General features: G+C 30.2%; 3 protein-coding genes across 3 annotated transcripts; 2 read left to right on the top strand and 1 right to left on the bottom strand.

Annotated features, from left to right (window-relative positions):
* Positions 1 to 763: 763 nt before the first annotated feature.
* LOC124945343 (28 kDa ribonucleoprotein, chloroplastic) lies at positions 764 to 2,330 on the top strand. The gene is made up of 5 exons (XM_047485762.1): positions 764 to 1,242; positions 1,334 to 1,432; positions 1,527 to 1,814; positions 1,915 to 2,069; positions 2,143 to 2,330. The coding sequence occupies exons 1-4, from the start codon at positions 862 to 864 to the stop codon at positions 2,065 to 2,067; spliced, it is 921 nt and encodes a 306-aa protein (XP_047341718.1). The 5' UTR covers positions 764 to 861; the 3' UTR covers positions 2,068 to 2,069; positions 2,143 to 2,330.
* Positions 2,331 to 4,797: 2,467 nt separating this feature from the next.
* LOC124910034 (blue copper protein) lies at positions 4,798 to 5,442 on the top strand. The gene is made up of 2 exons (XM_047450658.1): positions 4,798 to 4,991; positions 5,102 to 5,442. Exons 1-2 carry the CDS (start codon positions 4,820 to 4,822, stop codon positions 5,440 to 5,442), a joined length of 513 nt encoding a protein of 170 aa, XP_047306614.1. The 5' UTR covers positions 4,798 to 4,819.
* Positions 5,443 to 11,502: 6,060 nt separating this feature from the next.
* Positions 11,503 to 13,188, bottom strand: LOC124910787 (transcription factor bHLH94). The gene is made up of 3 exons (XM_047451465.1): positions 12,430 to 13,188; positions 11,781 to 12,239; positions 11,503 to 11,673 (listed from the first exon to the last, which is right to left on the bottom strand). The coding sequence occupies exons 1-3, from the start codon at positions 12,919 to 12,921 to the stop codon at positions 11,575 to 11,577; spliced, it is 1,050 nt and encodes a 349-aa protein (XP_047307421.1). The 5' UTR covers positions 12,922 to 13,188; the 3' UTR covers positions 11,503 to 11,574.
* Between the last annotated feature and the right edge of the window lie 999 nt (positions 13,189 to 14,187).

Raw genomic sequence — 14,187 nt, 5'->3', positions numbered from 1 at the left:
GACATACTGGATGTAACCACTCCAAATCCAAAGGTTGGGGCTGTGCCTCCTAAATGCTTTTGGGGTGTGGGTCGGCTAGAGGAAGAACATTATGTCAGATCCGAATAAGGATAGAAGGCAAATTGAAAATCTACCATAACTGGAGGAGAGATTCATTCAATCGAGACAACTGACGAAGCGAACTTCCACCGAGATTTATTTCATTTATCCCACGACTATACAGACTATACCTACCAGACTGACTGGAATGACAAAACTTATCAAGTTACGAACCCGCAAGACATAAAGACGTCGACTTCACAAAGCTTGAAAGATCGAGAGCGGGAATAATTATAAAAATGAAGACATCCGTCGGGTCAGATAGTAAAATAAAAATCGGTTTTAGGGATTAATACATCACTGCCCGACGAATAAAATAGGTACCCGATGTTGATCTTTGGTAAGAAACCCTTGAACCGAAGGACATCTCAGATGGTACACCTTCAAAACCACCCTTATCCTTAAAAAAAACTTTGGTCACTCCTTATTTAGGACTACATAAAATTCTACAAATTGTTCTACCAACAAATTGGCTCCCCCTCTATTAAAAGTGTTGAAATAATCCACCATAAATATCCAATTGTGTTAGTATTATTTTATTTTGCCACAATTACTAATTTGACTTATTTTGGCTAAGAGTATTAATTTAATTTAATGTATCATCTTAGAAAAAATAATATTGTTCACTAAAATAAAATAAAATATCTGAATTCTCCTTATCCATAGCAATTTATCCACAGTAGAGAGAAACAGAGTTCGTCTTCTCGGGAGGTCGAATTTTGAAGTTCGCAGGTATTTCTGCTACAAACTAAATTCCATTCAATGGCATTACTTCGTCTTCTCTGTTTTCCTTCAGCAGCGTCTAATCTCCCTACCCAGCATCACCATCCATCACTATTCTTCCCTGCTACCGCGCCATTTTCGTCTCTTCCAAAACCTCACCACTTACTTTCTTCCTTCTCTCCTCTCTCTCACCCACTTCAAATTACCACTCGAAAACCCACACTTTTCATCATCAAGGTCTCCTCTTCAACTCAAACAGAAGAATCTACAGTTGAATCCCCAGAACTCGCCAATTCAGGGGAAGTAAAAGAAGATGAATCTTCTAAAACCAGAATACTTGCCCAGAATGTTCCTTGGTCGAGCACAGCCGACGACCTTCGCCCTCTGTTCGAAAAATACGGGACCGTCGTTGATATTGAGGTTTAATTCATTGTTTTCTCTCCTTTTTTTAAGAAATCTTTCTTGGATGTTGTGACTGATTAGGGTTTTGTTTGTTTGTGCTGTTTGAAAGCTTTCAATGCATAGCAAGACTAGAAATAGAGGACTAGCTTTTATTACCATGGGTTCTCATGAGGAAGCTCGGACAGCATTGGAAAGTCTAGAAAATAATGTAAGCTTATATTGAAAATTATGCATACCATGTGTTCGACATTATGCTTCTTTGAAGTTGATTACCAATTTCCATCCTTAATTGTTGTCAACAGGAATATGAGGGCAGGACGTTAAGGCTGAATTGGGCTCTTCCAAAGAAGATTAGACCTCCACCAACTCCACCAAAGGAGAAGCCTGTTAATAACTTGTTCGTCGCGAATTTGCCTTTTCAAGCCAGGGCGAAAGACCTTAAGGAGTTCTTCAATTCAGAGGAGAACACCAATGTTGTTACTGCTGAGATTATATTTCTTGACAATCCCAGGAGGTCTGCAGGATATGGGTTTGTTTCTTTTAATTCAAAGGCCGAGTCTGAAATTGCTCTCAAATCTTTTCAAGGAAAGGTGATAATATATCTGTTTTCTCCCATTGAATAATCTAGCTAGCTTTTGGCTGTGTGTTATCCAACATGAAAAACTATAACTTTGGTCTTGAATGATTCAGATATTTATGGAAAGACCAATTCGATTAGCTCGTACTAGAACTCGTCTGGTTAAAGACAACAGCTCTGTTAATGGAAATTCGAGCAAGATCGAAGAGAAAGTGGAAGAGGAAGTGGTAAAAGAAGAGGAAAAGGAGGTAGCTGATAATGCTTGATGGTAAGGCACTTTTTTATCAAACCAAACCATAAACTGACATACAAAATTAACTAATTTTTTGAACATTCTGCAGGACTAGAATTGAATAGAAGCTAGCGATGATGGTTGGACTCGAGTTGAAGTAAGTTATACACCATTTGGCTAGTTTAAACTTTAAATGTCGTTTATTCGCCAATTTGCTGGCTAATTGATTCTTAGAGGAAGGATCGTATTAAAACATTATGTTTTACTGGTAAAATGCAATTGGAGTAACATTTTTCAGCATCTAAATTTCATTATTTCTTCTTTTATTATCTTGATTTCTCTGTGATGTTTGAAAATTTCAAATTAACCTTTCCCTTTCAGTTTCTACATTATCTGTTCTTAAACTTGCCTGAAATAATGTATGAAATAGAATTGAAGTGAGATCCGAATTATTTTGTTTATTATCTTGATTTCGAAATTTGAAGGATATCAGAATGCAGTGTTTCATCAAAATAAGCAATATATTTAAAACTTATGAATTTGCCACCCTTTATTATTGCATTGTCTTTTGGATTCTTCATATAGATGAAAATGTCAATCCTCTCTATTGACAACTGAGACAAAAATGGAGATTTTCTCTATTTGATAGGAGGTTGACTAAAATTGGACAACAATTATATTTAAATTTGACGAGTCGAATTATTAAATTGGAACTCCTTATTAGGGGTTAATTGATATTTCTAACCTTTTATTTAAACCACAATTTTGGGATCCTTACTGATAAAATTATACAACAACAAGTATTATTTTAACTATTTATAACGTTAACCTATTATTTACCTGACATAATAACAGATATATATGATTTGTCACTGCCATTCTTATCTCAAAAGTTGTCGAAGAACTTCACTCGCGCGAGAGTGAGAAAAACGTCTACGTGAGAATCGAATAAATTATCAAATTTTATACGTTTGGCAAGATTTTGGCTTCCTGTGAAGTTCTTAGAGTATATATGAACTAGTTAAAATAAAAAGTAACATTATCATTAAATTAGTTATATGAATATTTTTTATAAATTTTATTTACATAATTAGTTAATGGTATTTCAAACTGTTAAAATAAAACATCGTCGTGTATAACTTTGACAATAAAACTCAAATTGTGAGGTTTAAAAAAAATGTCTAAAATCTCAATTTGCCCTAATTAGAGTACCAATTTAACAATTCAACTAAATAAACTAATTGTGTTTTAAATAATATTTATTACATTTATATTATTTTTTAAAACTCATATAAATTTATTAAAAAATATGGGTACATGTTTCTCTTAATTCATCGGAAAATATTTTTTTGATGGTTTATTTGAATTGAGGAAATCAAATGATGTTTAACAACAAGGTAAAGATAACTAGATTTATTAAGAACTATTTTAACTACTTTATAAATTACAGTGTTAATGAAATAATGTCACATTTTATTTTATAACAAAATTATTGCAAAAATATAGTAACGCATTAATTTAATGATGAAACATAGCAGCTGAAAATATAATGACTGGTTTTATTTTGAAATAACTATAAAACTATTTTTTTTTTGAGATAATGTATATCATTAACAAAACAATTATATTGTCATTAACAAAATTAATGGTTAATTCAACCTTTGGTTAAGGTGATCATTGCAATGTTAATCTATGAAATGAAATATTATTATTCATTGGACTGTTTGAATTATATATATTTTTTTTTCTTCTTGTAATTATTATTATTATTATTATTTTCTGGTTGCTACTTCATCATTTTTAAGTAGAAATAAGTTCTTTGATTGTTAAATTGAGATTGAAGAAACTCCATAAAGGACACAGACAGTTCTTGCATAATATTAACTTGAAATGCATACTTCAACGCGTTTATGATTAATGGATTAGACTTAAACAATTGTTTACATCATAAACACTCAATTATTTACCTAATTTCTTAAGCAAGTTTTTTTCTTTCTTTCTTGATAAACAATAATATTTCATTTCATAGATTAACATTGCAATGATCATCTTAACCAAAGGTTGAATTAACTAGTCTTGCATAATTTAAGATGGCACTTGAAATCGAAGCTCCAAACAAAAACTAGGTTACAATTATAAGATGAAACTTTAGATGGAAACTGTTTGAGGAAAAACTCTTTTTAACCACCACATTCATGTTCCTTGAATATCTCAACTACTTCTTAGATTCTTAGAAGAGAAGGAACCAAATAATATTTTAATATATTTTAAAATAATTAAGAGAAAAAAAACATCAAATCTTAAAATCTTAATGGGAGCAGATAGAAAATAGGTGTAGAGTGCAACTCAAGATTTCTCCTCCACTAAACCATATATAGAGTTGTGTTTGATAATTTCATTGGCTTTTTTGAAAATAAATTATTTTGATTAAAAAGTAGATTATTTGAGTTTTTTTATTTTAATTTAAATTTTATAAAAATAAAAATATTTTAGATTTTTTTTGTTGATGAATTGAATGAACTAATAATAAATTGAAGAAAGATATGAAATTTTGATTAAAAAAAATCAAACAAGATCTTGTTGTCATTAATTTTCTTATAGTCAACATGCAATTCCATTTCTAAGGAAAAGATGCCTTTAAAAATAAAGATACATTAACCTAGATTACTTACTCCATTATTTATTTCACCACTATATATAATAGCTTATACATATTCCATTTCATTTCATCTCATCTATATGATTACTTGATATAATTCAAGTACTAGGTAAGGATAAATACAATCATGAATTGTAGGAGTAAAATATTAGTGTGCTTGTCTCTAGCAGTGGTGTTCATGAGCTTGCACACCAGCATGGCGACCGTCTATATGGTCGGGGACTCGAACGGATGGTCACTTGGTGTCGATTATGCAACTTGGACTAGTGACAAGACCTTCATTGTCGGCGACACCCTCGGTAAACATCACTTACTCATTCAATTTTTTTTTCTTTTCTTAAATGTTCTGGTGCGAAAACTCGAACTCATGACCTAACATATTTCCGACACAAATTTGACTTGATTTCAGTATTCTCATACGGAAGTAGCCATACAATAGACGAAGTGAGCGAGAGCGATTACAGCAGCTGCTCGATAGGAAACGTGTTAGCGAGCGACAATAGTGGCGCAAGCAACGTACCCCTTAACAAGGCTGGTAAGCGTTACTTCGTCTGTGGCGTGATCGGTCACTGCAGCGGAGGCATGAAGATCATCGTGGATGTCAAAGACTCTTCTTCCTCCAACAATTCTCCGACCACCACCACCACAACGACTAAGCCCATTTCTTTCTCCTCGTCCGTCAGGGCAACCAACACTTGGATCACGGCTCTGCTTTTGCTAATTGGATTGGTCAAGATTGTCAATGTCTAATATTGCTCTTTTAGATCATTAATGGAAACAATAGAGCCAATTGCAGATTGGATGTTTACAATTTTCTAAGTAATATAAATTACATCATATTATGTGAGTTATATTTTACATGGTCGGTAACAAACATATTATGTTAGGTTTAATAGTTCTAAATATTCAATTCTATATATCTTATCATTTATATTTCACATATTTATAAACTAATTTTAAAATAATTTAAAAAACAAAATCAATTACTAAAACACTAACATATTTAAGCAAATGTATAAAAAAAATTCAAAGTTGTAAATCTCTTACCAAAAAAATGTATATCATATATAACTTAAATTAATATATTTTGAATTTAGTGGAATATATATATATATATATATATATATATATATATATATATTTAATAAAATGGTTTTTATTTTTATGTTTGAATTTAGTGGTAAAATGATACACTTCAAGATGGTTTGAGTAGTCACCCAAAACAATATATATATTAAGTTACTAGCACCCATGAGAAAGCTTCTTTCATGTCATATATTAAATGATAGAGTGATACATTTTTTTATTTAAAAAAATGATTGTTTAATTAAACATATTTGAATTAAATAATATACTCTTACTTTTTTTTTTTAAATATATATAGAAGAAAATATTTGAATTAAATAATATATAATCAAAATGATTGTTTGATTAAAAATATTTGAATTAAATAATATATTCTTACTTTTTTAAATATATATAGTTCGTTTCATGATAAGGAAAAAGGACATATGAAATTCAAAAATCGATAATAAAACATTTAATGTAATATTTTTATCAAACGATGCCTAAATGTATGGGCCGAACAATTATGAACGGAGGCCTTATTTGTAATTTAATAATTGAACAAGTTTTGAGAGTTGAACCAAGATAGCCTTTGGGCCTGGTTAGGTGATTATTTAAATAATCCAACCAAATCCAATATCATTTTTTTATATATTTCATTCATCACGTTACTAAACTAAACTACTATTTATTTTTTTTTAAAAAGTTTAATTTTATCATTATATATTAATTTTGTCTTTTTATAAAAAAATTAAAAAAAATCAATATCTTCTCAAAATTACCACAAATTTTTTTTTTTTTAAAATCACTAATGATATTTGTATAACCTAAATTCGAAAAATCATTTTTATTTACGGTTTTAACAAAGAACTCTATTTCAAAAAAAAAAAAAAAAAATCTTAATTTTTAATAAAAAAAATATAAAAATTTAACTGTGGCACATATTGAGGCGCAGTTTTAGGCACATCTGATTCTTCCCAATATTTGTAAACTGTAATTCCTTTTTTAGTTTTGACTCCTTGAAAAATGATGTATTAATATTATTATTACTTGGTAAAATAAATAACTATTTTAATATATATTTATTCATTTGTTAAGGGAGGTTTCCGAGGAGTGTGTTAAATCCCATCACAGAGCAGACTAGTGTCATATAAAAAGCAATCCTCAAAACTTGAAAGTGCTTTTTAATCACATTGGATCATTTCCTTTCCTTGTAATCCCAAAATTATTATTTTAATAACCAACTTACTTATAAAAAAAATTATGAGTGATAACAATTACAACTGTAGATAATGATGCAAATAAATTTTAGTTCATGATTATATCAGAACAATTAGTAAATAAACATAACCCAATTTTATAAATTATATGGAAATTTTGAAATTGGCAGTGACTTTATTTTCCTGTCAGGGTTTACTTTTTACTTTTCACCCTCTCGTCTATTCTGGTTTGTCTTTCTATTTAAATAATTATTGAAGAATCTCCCCTTCCTCTATTTTTTTTTAATTAAAATGGTACATTTATTATAAGTAACAAATTTATTAAATTATATTTGTTTCTCAAATTCAAATCGTCTAATAGATCATATGTACTAAATAATGTGAAACATTTTTTTTAATGAAGTGAAAATTTACAATGATAAAAATTCAATATGTGCACTCACACAAAGGGTTAAAATCGTAATTTATTTATATGTTTTTAATCATAAATGAGGGCACTAGCTGAATTTGGTAAGAGGACTCTGATTGTCAAAAGACAACCTTATTAATGTAAGATAACTTGAATAACTTGAGCAAAATGGTCTATTGAAAAAGTGTTTTTTTCTTGAGTATTAAGCATTTGATATAATTTTTATTCTTCTGAGATTTTACCACAATGACTTGCATTTTATTCATTTCAATTATAGTCATTTAATTTTTGTGTTTACTATATGATTATTATTACTATAAAAAAATTGTAAATGTGGTTATTAATAATGCCAAATTTAACACCTTTTTAAAGTGCAGCCTTAATGTTGGCAGCCAAGATTGACTTGTTAAGACATTTTGTTGGCTTCTATCTTTTTACTTTTTTTTAATAATTTTAAAAAATAAATTAATTAACTTATCACATTATTTATTTATTTATTTATTTATTTATTTATATATATATATATATATATATATATATATATTTTGCAGTTGAGATAGAAAAATCAAGTGTAATTAATATGGGTTAATGAGAGATATAAAAAATGCAAATAATTTTTTTTTTTTAATTTATAAAATTAGCACGATTTTTTATTCACTAGTAAAAAATGAATTGTAAGGAGAAAAAAATTCCCGGAGAAAGACAAAATACATTCGGTGATAATGTTCACCGAAAGCGATAAATACTCTCGCAGCATCTCGGTGATACAAATGTTGGTGAAAGGAAAAAATGTATTCTCATTTTGTAATAGATCATGTCATATTTTGTCTCTTAAACTATATATTTTTGATAAATAATTATTATATATATATATATATATATTTGGCTTAAGTCAACAACAAAAAAAACTATGAGACCTTATATACTCACTAAATTAATTAAGAACATTATAAATCTGAGTTAAATTGGTCATAATGGAATGCATATTGTAAGGCGGTCTAAGGTGGAGGGATTTCACTTGTCAATGTTAAATCATTTACAATAGATTATATTTATTTTTATTCAAGGAATCTAGTATTTAGAGGTGAACTTATTCTATATAAAAAAGTTTTCATTAGTAGTCTAAATTCATTGGGTAGATGATTTACGTTTAGATTTTGGGACGACATTTTGTGTAGTGTCAAAATTATAGCTACGACGTATCATGAACTTCTTTCCATTGTTATATCTAGAAATTGCACAATTAAAGATATGTTTGATCCTCGCTCTAATGATTTCGTTAACCGAATTAGATATAGAAGTAGATTAAACATTATAAAGACTTCATCTTATAATAAAATTTATTTTTAGTAGTACGCAAACAAGTGTCACCGTCTGAACAAAACATTATGCGTTGACAAGATATGAATAGTATCCACGTGGGCAATATTACTACAAGTTATTTGCTAAGACAATTTCATATAATTTTTGTTGGAAAAATTTTTGGGTGTCAAAGATTTCATCTAAAATCTCGTTTTTTGGATGAAGCGTTATTTATGATGAAATTTTAACAGATGACATGTGCATGAAAATATGTTGTATTATGGTTAGTCGTTGTCGTATGTGTCAAAAAAAGGTTGAATCGGGAACTCACTTACTTTTGTATTGTCGAAAAATGATTAACATTTGGAGTTTTTTTATGAAGTATTACTAAAATTCATTGGGTGATGCCCGAGTCTTTAGGTAATTACTGGGAAGTTTGATTTGATGTGAATGATATGGAAGACCTACCTAGGTTATCATCTCAATTATTTTTTGGTGCATTATCTAATTGGATAGAAATCATCGAACTTTTAATAATCGTAATTGTCAGATTTGTATCATTAATAATACTATTATTATGATGTTTCCGAGATTCGTTCAAAAAAAATTAGTATAATCTATCGGAGAATTAATCGTTTTTCTTGAGTATTTATGAGTTCAATAACTTATTAATTACTTTTTTTTCATATTTTATTTTTTAAGGACATTATAAACCTGAGTTAAATTGTTCATAATGGAATGCATATTGTAGGGATGTCCTAGGGGGATAATGTTAAATCATTTAGAATAGATTATATTTATTAATTTAAATACAATTTTATGTTTACATAACATATAAATTAAATAAAAAATAATAAGGATAATTTTATTTTTCAAATTGTGTCTGTCCTGCATATTATATGCATGGTACATATAATCCTAGCTAGAGCGGGGACAAAAACGTCATTTTAGTTGGGGAAATTCCAGAATTAAAGTATTTGAGATGTGTTAATATATAAATTCATAAAACTTACAATTGGAATGTCAAGCTAACTTTCTATTGATCAAGTACGTACTGTTTCGATCTCTTGTTGGGATATGTATGGCAAAAGTAAAATGTGAGAGAGACATTTTTGGTTTGGTTTGCTTTGAGTGAAGATTTTTTGAACTCTCTTCTTCTTCTTCTTATCTTCATCATGATTCATGAATCATCATCATCATCATATACCCACCTTACCTTATCATCAACTTCAGAGAAGAAATGGCTGAGGGAAGCCCAAAACTCATCCTCTTAGTATTTGTGGGGCTTCCCCTTTTATCCACATAATCATTTCAAACCTTATATTCTATTCTTTTATCCATTTAATTTATTTCTCCTTTTTCATGTTTTAAAATAAACCCATCTTTTTATCTTTTCAAAAAATACTAACTTTTTATAACAAGTCACACCCATTTGTTTACAATTATCAAATTACCACCCTATGTATTTTAATTATATATATATATATATATGTTTCCTGAGAAGAGCCAAAGCAAACCCATAAAGGGAAAACGGTGATGTCGTCCTCAAAAAGCGATGCAGGAAGGTTTATACTCTTGGAATTAGTTGGAACCTTGACAACATGTTGCATAGACATGCAATTAACCCTATAAGGGCCCGTTTGGTTGCTCAAGTAGGAACCAATAATTAATTAATTAATTACCAAATTACCGTATGACGAGAATGACGAGAATAAACCTAAGACTTCTCAAGGAGGTTGATGATATCCACATCTTTTTCTCGCTAGGCTAAAAGTAGAGATTAAAATATGGCCACAAGAGTTTAAACACATATACCGCAAACACACTTAACTATTTAAATCAGACGCAGAGCATGTGACAGACTCGAATCTAAGATCTCACAAGGAGATTGTGGATATCTACCTCTTGTTGGGGGTAGACTAGAAGAGGTGAATAAAAAATGTGCCAAGTTGCAAACTCATGGAGGTAGTATGTTACAAAATACAATATTACATGTTTTTGGAATGCGCCTAGTTCTTGTTTTGGTACAATAACAATACTCAATCTTTAAAATGTCCTAAAGAGCAAGATGATAATAGATGATTATGCCTATGGCTATTGATATCTAGACTGGTTTGCTTTTAGGTGCCCACATTGGCTTGCCTAGGTCAACTGTCTAAATGATTTTTGTGTTTTGTTCTTGCATTATGATGATCATATCTAAATACAAAATGGGAAATAAAGGAAAATGATGATGAGCATTCTTTGTATGAAAGGAACCAGTCTTTGAATCATTTGGATTAAGAAAATTGGTCATATTTGTAATATATGTACGACAACTCTTGCACATGTAATACAAGAGAGAGATTGTCATGTAGTAACGAAAGCATATGAGCTTTCTTTTCAACCACTCTTTGTCATGTGGTAGGCCAGACCACCCCAAAACCAAACCCTAACTCAAGAGAGAGAGAGACTCTGTGTCTGTCTGTTGGACCATATACCTAGCAATAACGTACATCAATTATATATGTTTTTTATTGGAAAAAAATTCCTTATGCCTCTAGAAATCTTCCTATTATTTCATATTCCATTATCTCTTTACCAAAACAAACAAATCAAACAGACCCAAAAACAATGTCATTTTTTTAAAAATTCAATCTATAATTTTTTTTTTAATTAAAAACAAATTGGATCAATTCATCCTCATGCATACCATAAAATAAATTAAAAATTATTTTAACCCAAAGGTTTTACTTTTACCCAAAGCCTAAAACTTTTACATTCTACTACAATTAATAATTAATTTACTTCCAAATAGAGAGAAAACAAAACACATCAAGGCAGAGTAATTTTATTATAAGTTAAAAAAAAAAAAAAATTGGAAGGAGGGTAAGTTAAAGTTTTAACTCAAAGATTGATTGCAGTTTCTTCTTCAATTCTTGCTAGCAAGTTGTTCATGGCATCTGCAATTTCATCCACTGTTGTCAACTGACATCCTTCTTCAAGCTGCATGCATTATATATAATTAATTAATATATGTTGATCCTAATTATATAATAATTTATTTAAAAAAAGAAAAAGATAGAGATAGAGATATAGAGAGAGAGAGGAACCTTGACAGAGAGAGAGTAAAGAGCCGTTTGGTCAACAGTTGTGACGTTTAGATGAAGAACAGTTAGCCTGAGACACTGAAGCCCTGCCACCATCTTCACCAGCTGCCTTGGCCGCCGGTTTGACAATACCTTAATGTTTGCATGGCTCTCCGCCATGCTTACCTCTATCTCCCCCATGGCCGCCGCCGCCGGAACTTGTCTCTCCGTCGTCGCCATCGTGTCTAAGCTCGCCGGAGAACTGCTACTCACTTGCGCCGAACGCGTCGAGTACTGAGGAAAGGTAAAGAAGTCGGAAAAGATAGGAGATGAACCGGCGCCGGTTCCGGCGCCGATATGGGTCTGAGATTGAGGCGGCGGTGGTGGGGGCGACACACTCTTTTGGGCTTCTAATGTTTGAAGCAATTGTTCAAGTTCCTTCACATAGTTAATTGCGCCTCCAATAATTGAAGCTTGGTCACCCTTTAGAACATAATAAATTATTATCAGAAAAATTCTCTTTTTATGAGATGATGTGACATACAATTAATAAAGATTTCCCCTTTGTGTAATGGGTTGTTGAATTTCATTTATTGATCTAAAAATTTCTCAATAAACTTGAAAAATATACACATGCAAAACAGAGAAAAGATAGATAGGGAGAAAGACGAACCCTCTGAACATAAGAAGCCGGCATAAGAGTTCGAATCACAGCGAGGTATTCATTCATCTGTTTCCGGCGGTTGCGCTCCACCGCAATGTGAGTCATCCTCTGGTTCTCCAGCTCTTCCTTATTCTTACAGCTCTTAGTTCGTCTCCTCTTACGCCTACCAGCTGGAGTCACCGGAGTAGATCTTAAAGTAGACATTTCGTCGAACAGGTGGTGTGCATCACTTTTACAGATCTCCGGCGATAGAGAATTTGGAACCCAGAATTCAATTGAAGAATTATTCCAGTTCCCATTCTCATTCCCATTCCCATTGTTCGCAACATGAGAACCCAGCTCGCTATCAATGGATTCAATTAGAGGTTTATTCTCTAATTCATCTTGAAATCCAAGTTCATCGAACCCCCAGCCGCCTGCTCCTCCGACGAGAGTGAAAAACTCCTTGTTACAGCCATATGCAAATTGATCTTGTGGGAAGACCGCCGTATCTAATGCCATTGATTTCACTCACTTACTTTCAGACATGCAAATATAGACCCACCTTCTTCTTTAGGAGAGAGAAGATGGCGGAGATGATGATGAAGATGAAGAAAGATGAGAGATTGAAATATAGCTAGCAATCGGCCAAGACGAAAGCATAACAAAGAAGACCTTTACAGAAGATTAACCTTTTTGATAATCTCTATTTCTCTTTCTCTCTCTCTCCATGTAAAAAGGATATGAAGCTTTTTGAGTTTTGACTCTGGTCCAATTCGATTCTATCGAAGTTTTTTACTCATATGAATCTCCATTTTAATTTTCCAAACGAAACCTTATGTACATTATTATTCCATTTTTTTTATTATATATATTTTGTTTGTCATTCAATTTTAATATAAAATTCAAAAACAATTTCATTCACTCCAACCAAGAAAATATATTTAATTATATATATATATTTGTATGATATTCTTTGGAAAATAGAGATTAGTGAAATTATTTTATTATTTCCTTTAAAGATGAATTGTTAGAAAAAATAGCAATATGTCCTTTAAAAAGTAAAAAATAATTTGTTAGTCAAAAATGTCTAAATATGATGTTAGCCAATTAATATTTTCGAAATGAAGAATCTGGTCAAATCAAATGAGACAAGGGATAACATAATATTTTTTGAAAGGAAAAGTCTTAAACTGCTTATTTCATTATGACAATAATAATGAAGTATGAATCTTTGATACTTTACTCTTCTTTCAAAGATGATCGACCTAACCCACTTTAACTTTTTAACAAAATCTAATAATAATAATAAAACCATGTCATACAGATATTTGGAACTTATTTTTATGATCGCAATCATTGTCGTTTATAATAGTGGGAATTTTTGTTCCTTCATTTATTTGATTTGATTTCAATTATATACATTATTCCATTTTTTTTCCAACTTGACATTGTTTTTATAAAAATTGAACATTAATCTTATAAATATATATTATTGGTATTAAATATATATTATTTAACTTTATTATTTATATATGGATTTACTTGCATATTAAATTCATTTTCATTTTATAAACCTAGAGCTTGTTTGATGTATGTGTTTTAGGATTTTATTGGGACTCACAATAATGTCCCCACCTCATTTAATTCATTATTTTCTAATCGTTTGGAAAGGTAGAATGGTTAATTGTGATCGGCTGAGTTTACGAATTCGATAACATATTTAGTAATTTTATTATTATTTTATTATTTTTATTCTGATGAATTTTATATTTATATTTTATTTTC

This window comes from Impatiens glandulifera, chromosome 7 (genome assembly GCF_907164915.1).
Source record: "Impatiens glandulifera chromosome 7, dImpGla2.1, whole genome shotgun sequence".
Lineage (NCBI taxonomy): Eukaryota > Viridiplantae > Streptophyta > Magnoliopsida > Ericales > Balsaminaceae > Impatiens > Impatiens glandulifera.
The sequence above is the reverse complement of the archived record's forward strand: the minus strand, read 5'-3'. Positions and strand labels throughout refer to the sequence as shown.